Source organism: Coffea arabica, chromosome 10e, assembly GCF_036785885.1.
Source record: "Coffea arabica cultivar ET-39 chromosome 10e, Coffea Arabica ET-39 HiFi, whole genome shotgun sequence".
NCBI lineage: Eukaryota > Viridiplantae > Streptophyta > Magnoliopsida > Gentianales > Rubiaceae > Coffea > Coffea arabica.
The window spans coordinates 9,098,347-9,108,598 of NC_092328.1; the positions used below are offsets into that span (position 1 = coordinate 9,098,347).

General features: G+C 33.9%; 1 protein-coding gene across 3 annotated transcripts; it reads left to right on the top strand.

The window, feature by feature from the left end:
• Positions 1-624: 624 nt before the first annotated feature.
• Positions 625-9,998, top strand: LOC140003947 (uncharacterized). Of its 3 annotated transcripts, none has more exons than XM_072067658.1 (10): positions 625-1,082; positions 2,457-2,495; positions 3,661-3,781; positions 4,407-4,465; positions 5,002-5,069; positions 5,693-5,742; positions 7,895-7,964; positions 8,497-8,620; positions 9,139-9,255; positions 9,599-9,998. In XM_072067658.1, the coding sequence occupies exons 1-10, from the start codon at positions 738-740 to the stop codon at positions 9,695-9,697; spliced, it is 1,092 nt and encodes a 363-aa protein (XP_071923759.1). In that variant the 5' UTR covers positions 625-737; the 3' UTR covers positions 9,698-9,998. The 3 variants fall into 3 exon arrangements, with proteins under 3 accessions (XP_071923759.1, XP_071923760.1, XP_071923758.1); XM_072067657.1 differs by having other exon boundaries at positions 626-1,082; positions 4,404-4,465; XM_072067659.1 differs by lacking the exon at positions 2,457-2,495 and having other exon boundaries at positions 4,404-4,465.
• Positions 9,999-10,252: the final 254 nt, after the last annotated feature.

A 10,252-nucleotide genomic window follows, 5' to 3' on the forward strand; every position in this document is an offset into this window, starting at 1 on the left:
TGTAGAAGTTTTTAAAAAAATTTTCGAAGTGTGTTTTTTTGAATATTTTGAAGTGTATAGTTTAAAAATTTTGAAAAGTTTTTTGAGATTATTATAACTAAAGTTTTTAAAAAACTTGTAGCAGACAAACTTGATAAAAAACTTATCTGCCAAACAAAAAATCGTTTCCAACAAACTCATTGAGTTTGTTTGGATAAGAGTTTATTTGGATGATTTATTTGAGATAATTACTGTAGCACTTTTTATGATATGATGTATGTGAGATAAAAAGGTGATTGGGAAGATAAAAAGGTAGTTGAAATTTGTGAAGTAAATTTTTTTATTTGAAATCAAGCCAATCCAAACAAACTCAATGTTTGGATATCAAATTTTTTTCAAATAATATTTCACTTGTATTATAAATATGTTTCCCTACCAACTTTTTTATATTTCTACCTATCTTTTTATCTAGCTGAAATACTCCCTGTGTTGACAAAAAAAAAAATTTATCTTTTTATCTCACATGTTACATCATAAAAAATATATAATAATTATTTCAAATAATATCCTATCCATATTCCTTGGACATCCTGATTCGTGACCCAAGTGATAACAAAATCCTTTTGACCAACGGGACGCTGTGTAGAGGCTTGTCAAAGCAAAGGTACCGTATTTGTTTCCTGTATCGTTATATGAATGCCCGAAACCGTGAGCCACAAAAATAAAATCAAATTCATAAATATAAATTTTTTCGCACCATGTCATCCTCTGCTGCATGCTCTTCTGCTTTTATTTTGAACTCTTCTGCAAGAATTCAAGTCCCAATCTCTAATTTCAGCTTCTACTTTCAGTCTTCCCTTGATTATAATCCTAATTCTAGGTTCAAGAAATACAAAAATTGGGCTTTTTCCAGAAATTTCAGAGATAGATACCATCCCAGAAAATGTTTACACCAAGAAGACAAGAGTTCTCAGTTGTTATCTCCACAAGAAAAACCACCAAATGTTGTGGAAATTTCTTCAGATGACAAGAATGTTGGAATTGGCAGCAGCCCATCAACCAGCTTTCTGTCTTTCCTCTGCCCTTTGCTCAAACTCTTCTCTGTAAGCTTTTCTTCAATCCCACTTTCATTTTTTTTTTTTTTTTTTGCTTTTGAAGTTTTCGTTAGCATTTTTATTATCTGTCCATGATTTTATTTTTCTGTGCATTTTAGTTGCTTAACAAGATGTTGATTTTGCTCCTTGTCGGTTAGTGAAGGATTATATTGCAAGAGGGCTAGAGAGGGTTAATAGTAGAAAATGTTAAAGATTTGGTTTTGCCTATATTTAAGAATAAGAATGATGTTAAGTAAGTGTGAAGAATTATATAGAATTCCATAAACAAAGAGGAATTTTAGGAACTTTTGGCCTGTTATTTGATGTTGTTCACCTGGTTAAGAAAGAGAGTAGAAGAGTCTATACTATGTGGTTACAATTCTCCTGTTTTGCATAGAATTATTGACAAAAATCATTCAACCTTGTGGTGTAATGGGAATGCTTGGGATTCGGCAACGATTCTCGATGGAGGATCTATTACATATAAAACTTGAATAACTTGTGGCCAGTTTTTCAACGGTGAATCCAGGCTAAGATATATGGATTAGAAACTGCATGATCCTAGTATTGAATCTTGTGTGCTTTTTGTGCCTCTATTGGTTGGAAGAGGTGCTTTTTTTTCCTTTTTTTTCAATCCATTTGAGTGGTCATGGTAGGCAGATATGTCAGCACCAATTTGAATATCTAATTACCCCCTTAAATCTGATGACTTCTTGTTCGAAGATGGTACTTCTAAATGACAAATGTTCGCACACAGTCAATGTGATTTTAAAGAAACAAGACAGGCAGACCAAATTTGATCATCTAGTTGTTTGTTTGAATAGATTTACAAATCAATTTTGTATGGCTTATGTCATTCCTCATTATTGCTCTAGCTTTTGCAGTTCTATTGAGTTCGAGACGTCTATGCAATGATGATATTTCATACCTATTCTATGATTAACAATTTGCATGGGTTTTGTTTAGTTCTTGAATATATGATTGAAAAATATTGCTCATAAGTTCTCACTTACAGAAGATATAGCAAATATGTGTGAAATGAAGGTTTTGATAAGGCTTTTGTTGGACAGAAAACTAACAAGGTTGAAATTGTATGGGATGAAAGGAGCACTAGCTACTTTGTTTTTCTTTAAGTATCTTGATGTCATTCTGGATGAGATTTGATTGTTTTTAAGTTGATTTATTGTTGGATGCCAACTGTTCTGCCTGGAGTCTTCAGCATTTAGCTCAAAAGGTGAAATCCAGATTGTTGTGGAACATCTTTTCTTGTGTGTATTTTCCCTCATGTTGCTGCAATTTCTATCTCTGGTTGTCTATGCTTTTACTTTTTGTTTCCTTTTGTACTTGTCTTACCTTAATTCTCCACTGTTTAATTCCTCACAGGGTGGAGACCCTTCTAAAGAAAGGAACTATTTTTTGGAGGTAACTTTGAACTGTACACTTAAGCATCTAGTGGTTTGAGGTATAAATTCAAAATAGTAATCTGATTCACTCAAAAAAAGAAAAAGAGAATGACTCAGTTAAAATGTTGATCAGTTTCTTTCAATTCTTTCTTTTGCAATTGAGATATTTTCTTTGATATTTTATTGCTGTCCTTTAAACATATTCCCAGCAAAGAGAGTAGCTGAAGAAAAGAAGTAACTAAAAAAAATGGAGGTGAAGATTTTAATAGGAAGAATAACAAATATTTGTGTTTCCATGTGTCCAGTCATCTTGCATTTCTCTGTGCCTTATGGGTTTGAAAAAAATTAAACAACATAAAATAGAATTCTGAAAACTTTGAGGCTGGGTATGCAAACAATATTTATGAGCTCAAGATGATTAATTTGTATGAAGATTAGAATTAATCCCAGTCAAGTAAATTCTGTTTTAGATGATCTTACAAATTTAACTCATTGACGCCCTCAACGTGGATTGTGTTCAGCTTATTGTTTTGTTACTACTAGTACATTAGGTCTTCGATGGAAGGTACATGTAAGCTGAAAAGACAATGCCCTTTATTTATCCTTTTTTTTTTTTTTTGGTTTCTTTGACATCATTGCATAGTATAATTTGAAGTGTTAAATGTTTCAGTTGTTTGATGATAGTCTGCAACCTCATTTTGGAAATAAGATTTCAGAGCTTAAATTCTGCATTAATTGTTCTTAGAGATTTCCGTGGAAGGATTAGGCATAGTTTTTAATTTAAGGTGACATAGAAAAATCCCTTTGTTGATCCATTTCTTTGATAACATCTCATTGTAAAATTTGATTTGCTAAATTCTTGGACTATGCTTGTTATCGAAGAAGCTTGGTTAAGAACTTTACTTTTCATGCTCGTAATTCATCATACTGGGGCAGTGACTTAGGAACATTTTATGTATCTTGAACATCATATACTCTGCATGAGATAATTCAAGGAACATATTTTGAAGTTGGTTATGCTTAGCTTCCTTGCATGTCTGGCCAATTTATCATGAAGAATTTGCTCCATGGATAGCTATATTACTCCTAGATGCATGGCAATTGAAAGTACGCCTAGAATAGCTTCACATTTCCACTTGCCTATGAATACTTTCCTTTTCCTTAATTCCATTTCTCAATTACAGGAAGCAATGTCTTCCTTGTCTACTCTAGCAAGGTTTCCTTGGGGATCAAGATCACTAATCGAAGATAGTCAAACAATTAATAGTGTTGATCCTCCTATTCGTTTACAACTCTTTGAATTTGGTGAGCTTCATGCTTATTATGCCACTTTTCTGCATACACCTAACATTTCTTTCGATAATCTGTCTTCGAACTGTTTTTTGATAAGAATATTGCACGAATATTCTGCTCGATTTGGATATGGCTGAAGAGAAAATCTTAAAGATCCAATTAGCTAAACGAGAGTAGTAATGATATTTAACTCCTTGTAGTCTGAAGTCTCAAAGAGAATTGCAGGGGCTTCTTTAATGTTTAGTACTAATGGAAACGTCAAATTTTTTTAACTGTTTCATTTTGATGTTAGACTTTAAAACTTCACTTAATAGTGTTCTTACAATCTCCAAGCTTTTCTTCCAAATTATTTAGTGGAGAATTAACTTCTCAAGTTGTTGAAAATTAATATAATTAACTCTTTTAAAAAAGAAAAGGGAAAATTGAAAAAACAGGATGGTTGCTCTCTGAAGGGAATGCTTTTTTCTCCTATTTTACAAAGACTTAAATTAATGCATTTCAAGGAAGCTTTGTTTACTTATTCCCAGCAAAGCGACTTGCTTTCTGCTAAGGCTAGGTAGAGTAGTTCTTCAATTGGTGTTCGTCGCACAATCTATTTTGCAAATGGCTAAATGTGTATAGCAATTGCATGCAGAAGCATGCCCATTCTGCCGGAGGGTTCGAGAGGCTATAACTGAGCTTGATTTATCTGTAGAGGTAAATCCCGTTGTTCCTTGACATGATTGATTTTTTTTAATCTGATTCTTTGTTAAAATATGCTTGATTTTCTGACTTTCTATTTTTATTTTTAAATGTGTGCAAGTTGGTGGAAAGGATTTCTGGGTTATGTACTAGTCGTCGTGTCTTTTAATCACAAAATCTTACCATACTTTTTTGGATTAATCTTCTATACACTAACAGTGTATACACTTTCACCATTGGATGCATGACACAAAATCCAAATTTGAATTTGAAACCCAAATTTCGCATATGTGTCGTGTATCCAACCGTAATAGTATATACACTGTTAGTGTATATAAAATTTACTCTACTTTTTTTGCATAGCTAATCAACATCTTACACAATATTGTGGATATTTTTCAATTTAGGATGTATCTTTAAATCTATTTTGCATCTTTATGTCTTCACATTTTCAACTACTAGATTATTAAGAGCTGCAATTTCATATTAACTTTTTATATTACTTGAACTATAAATATTACCACTGTTTCCTGAATTCTCTGTATTTCCAGATCTATCCGTGTCCTAAAGGTTCAGTAAGACACAGGGAAGTGGTCAGGAGACTTGGTGGTAAAGAGCAGTATGTTTTATTTTGTTATTGTACAGCATCTTTATCCCCTTTGTCTTCATTCTGACCCCTGGTAGTAATATCCTGCAACATGATGCTGTAGTATATCTGTCTTTTCTAAGCTACAAGAGAAAGGTTATTGAGTAATAAACTCTTACCCACTTCCATATTTGGCTGGATGTGTTTCATGGTTCCAGAAATGGGTGGCACAGAACATCCATTTCAAGGACCTTTTTCCTCCACTAGCCTATTAAAACTAACAGCTCTGTCAAAAAGTTATGCAATTAATATAGATTCTCTCTACCTTATGATCTAAAATATTTTCATTTTTTGTTGACTAGTACCATTCTGCCTAATGCATATTGTTGTTTAGTAGTTGTTTGGCTTCATCTGTGCATTAAAAGTTCCTGGACTAGTACAACTATGCATGTTTAGCTATTAATCCAATATAATATAATCTGAGCTCTGTGCTAAATTGATCTTTCCTATCATCGTAGTACCAAGCTAATGATAACATAAGCTTCATGCAAATTCTAGAGGGACTTCTGCTTAATTTATAAAAAAAATATTGCTTTAATTGTCTTCCATGTCTTCTCTTATTATTGAAAGATGTAATATTTTACTGTTTGCTGCAGGTTTCCTTTCCTGATTGACCCAAATAGTGAAATTCAGCTGTATGAGAGCAGTAAGTGCGATATTGTAGTTTGGATTTCTTTTGGCATGAACTTAGTGATGTATTCTTGATATGATTTGGCTCGTTATGAACAGCACAAATAAGTAATTTTTTTATAATTTCATGTGTTCTGGTTTTCCAGTTGATCAGTTTTCTGCTTTTATGTGCTGAGAACTTGCTTTCACCTGGAAGGCCCCTATATATTTCCTAGTAACAATCATAGGCATTACTGATGGAAGATCTTCCCATTTCTTGAAATCTATTTGGATTTTGAGGGCAAGCATTTTACATGCCTTTCAAGTTACTTTCGTAAATCCATGTACAATGAGATCAGTGCTGAGCATATTTCATTCATGTAGATCACTGAACAGTATATTTGTGATTGACTTTAATAAAAATGATTTGCAAGGTCTAATCTTACCATCCGTCCCACTAAATCAATATGTTGGATGCTATAACTAGTATTATTTAATATTTACATCCTATAATAAATGACCAAAATACTATTTTCCAATGAATCAGGTTCCGTTAATGTTAGTCAAAATCCTGGTAGTGTTGTTTGTTTCTTTTGCACTCTCTTGTGGCAGTCAAAGCAGTGAACTACATGGCAGTGGAATTGAGGAAGCATGAATTTATTATTACAAGAATAAAGATTGAGTGGTTAGTGCTATTTTCTGGTCTTTCTGGAAACTGACGGTGTTGTAGCTTGAAGCTAGACATCTGAGGCTGTTTAAAACAGTAATCATTTTTGACTAGGCCTTGAATTCATTAATAAAAGATAAAATCTGTGAGTTTTTCTTTTGTATTCCAGTAGTAAAATGTGTGAAGGCACTTTGCTTCCGGTACTGCAACCTTTCCAAGTGAATATTAAAGGAACGCTGGTTGATTTTAGTTAGTCATATTGCATCATTTTTCCATTGAAAACTTGCAGAAAATTCATGCTAAACAGGGATATTTTCTTCTGATGTTAAAGTAACAACTTTATTAGTTTCTTTAGTTTGTTGCAGTATTTATTAAACCCTGATGAACAGCCTTTTCTTGGATCAGGAAGGATTGGCCTTATTATTAGTCTTGAGTTATAGGCTACATTCCCCAAACCCCCCAAAGCAGGGGCATCCAGAATTCATAATTAGTGATGCTCCACTGTTGATTTTCTTTGGGGAGTTTTTATGGCAAATGTTCTTCTTTTTAATGGATGGTAGTTACCGGTTATGCAACCTATACTAATCTTTAGCAACTGCATGGAGGCTGGCAATGCCCTTGAGAAACTGATAAAATTTAGAATACTGTGGAATGCTCAGCTGTCTGGAACTGCAAATGATACTTTTCCTTTGGACTACTTGTTACCATTTGTTGAGTACATGTAATTTTCTGTGAGTTACCTGCATATAGTGTATGTTTATGAGTTTGTGATTGCATTTTAGTGTGTCGATGTTTGTCTACACTGTACTTTGTCTCTCAAAATCAAGTTTAGCAAATGTATGATATTGCTTGGAGTTTTCCTGATAATAACTATTCACGGTATAGTTTTTTGGTTAAATAGTTTTGACAATACATGTAGTGTAGTTGTGCTTCTTACATAGTTCTATTGTAATTGATAATGAGCTTGCATCTGCTGATTGTTGTGCTTCTCGTGTGGTATCGTTCAACTGCTAGTTGTTGCCAGTAGATTCATCTAATGAGTCTTTTATAAATCAAGATGTGGTTGATGATTATACCAAAGTTTATTATCAGAATCATGCAGTCTATTCAATTGTCTACATAGGATATGAATTTCATAAAACAGGGGTTTTTACTATTACCTACTGAAAACGGCAAACATGTGAATGGAATAAGGAAGAGATCAGAGTATTGCTTTAAATTTAAAGAAATCTTTTTACCTCCCACTTAGATAAATGAAGTATAGGAATTTAGCCAATTTTTGTGATGATGTTCTAATTGATTTCTCTGATTAAAGTAGCTCTTGAATCTGTCTTAACACTTTTGACCAGAGTTCTATTGGAATTCGCATCCCAACAAAGATTTTAGTTAGGGGATCTAGTTCTCTAAGCTTAGTTTTACCTTCTAAAAAGCTCAAGAGATTCCTGAATTAGATTCTCTTAGATATGTATTGGCCATCATTGATTTAGATGAGTATAAACTTACATGCTATTTTCTTTATCAGGTGATATCGTAAAGTACTTGTTTCAGAAATATGGCAAAGGACGTAGCCCCTCAACTGGCCTTTTGGAAAGGTAGTAATAGTGTAGTTCTCTTGCTCGAATTGTAACTTCTGGATATATATATGTAGCAAAATCTGTCATAGAATCTCCTGTTATTGTAGACACTGGGAACTTGCGCTGATGGCAATATGTGATAGTGTTTTGCTAATACCAGTCATTTATGTTCATTTAATTGGATGATGGACTGAACACTTGCAATGGCCTAGCATTAATTGGATTTTTTCTATACATGCTTTCTGCTAATACATGCATTTGTGCTGCATGAATCCAAACCTCAAACTGCAGTCGTAAAGCTAAATGTGCAAGAAAATTCCCTAACTGAATTATGTCAAGATTGATTTCGATATTTACTTGGAGAATTGGTGCCAATATTGTTATGTAGTATATTTCTTCTAGCTGATAATGCATGTTTGCTTATCATGAACAAAAGTTGTGCTCAGATTATTGCTAACGTCATGAGCAAGTGTTGCGGAATTTTCACAACTGTGAACTATATTCTCTTTTCTTGATTTTCCCAGCGAATGAGTGACCTTACATTATGCAGCACAATAGTCACAGGCTGGATGCCAACTTTACTTCGAGCAGGCCGAGGAATGACTTTGTGGGAGAAATCTAGAAAAGAAGCGCCAATAAAAATGTTGGAGCTTTTCTCATATGAAAACAATCCGGTAAGAAAAGCCCTTCTAAAATGTCATTCAACCAAAATGAATATGCAAACCATTTACTGAACTATTGAGAAGGATAACAATGTTAACACTTCTTATCCTTCTTGACATGGTTATATGGAATTGCTTTTGCTATAAGTGCAATATAAAGCAATGATAGTAGCAATGCATTTGGAAGTATTCGCAACCTTAACATGTTGGGAGTTGCTCCTGCAGTTAGATTTTGACACACGCATAACAGCTTCCTGCTATAGTATCCTTCAAGCAGTACTTACTGTATAATGGTTCAAAAGCCATATTTGAGGCAGAATTTGCAGCCTTGCCCCTGCAGGTTGCTGATCCCATAAATTGAATCCATGGCCACTTAAGTCAAAATGAAGGCATCTTACATTTCTACCAAGCAGGCCCTTTATTTGAGAGATCCTAGATAATCCAGTCAAACAGTCCTCAAAAAGCTATAGTAGCATGAATAACATTGCCACTCAAAATGATTAATTTATCTTCCATCTTCCTCTTTTCAGTATGCTCGGATAGTACGTGAAGCACTTTGCGAGTTGGAGCTTCCATACATACTTCAGAATGTGGCTAAGGGGTCAAAGAGGGCTCCCTTACTTGTCGAAATATCTGGATCAAAAGAGGTATGCTTTGGATATTATTCATTTATGTGCTGGTGAGAACTTGTAAGTTAACTATTCTGGCTTTGTAGTCAAATGTGTGAATTTTCACCATAACAATGAAAAGAAATCACTCTTACCAGTATTATTAACATGAATTTTTAACTTGTTCCAGGGATTTTGTCATGAACCTTGTTTACATTCTGCTTCCAGCTTTATGATGTTATATGTTGGCAGTGACTATACTAAATTGAACTGCTACCTGCTCGTGTCTCTTTATTGGGATGCTGCAAAGTATTAGATACACCTCTTGCATGTTGCATGTTGGAGTATGAAATGGATCTTTGAGCTGAAAAACATTTTGCAGGTGCCTTACCTTGTTGATCATAACACTGGTCAGCAAATTGGTGATTACAAGAGGATTATCCCATACTTGTTTGAGACATATTCTGCTGTCAACATGTAACGTCAAAGTTAACAATCTATGGGCTGAAAAGATGAGGATCAAAGTGGTGCATTGACGATGCTTTTGTAATTTCTGGGGAGCAAAATCGAATTGCCAGTGGCTACTGAATCTTCATCTGAAGTGCTTCAAGATCATTATTATCATTGCTTTGATCTTACCTTCTCTGTTTCAGTACCCGAAAAAATTCCTGACATAGAACATTAATAAACGGGTACCGAGTGCCTTCAACTACTTGATTGTCATATCATCATCGTATTTTATTTTCTTGGAAAAGCAACATTAATAGTTCTTTTGCTCAAAATGTGATGTATCTGTGACATTTTCTAGTGAAAATATGGTTGGAAACATATTCAGAAAATATGGTTGGAAACCAGTAAGAATGCTTTATTTCGTATGCAAGAGGCTAAAATTGAACTTCGATAAAAATGTGAGGGACCATAGGTTTTGTTTCCTTATTTTCTTTCGAAGTTAGTTTTCTAGGAAAGGCTGGCGAAACTTTTTGATTAGTCGTTTCAAAAGTGGTAAGGTTTATCTTTGCAATGGCAAAAGAAACTA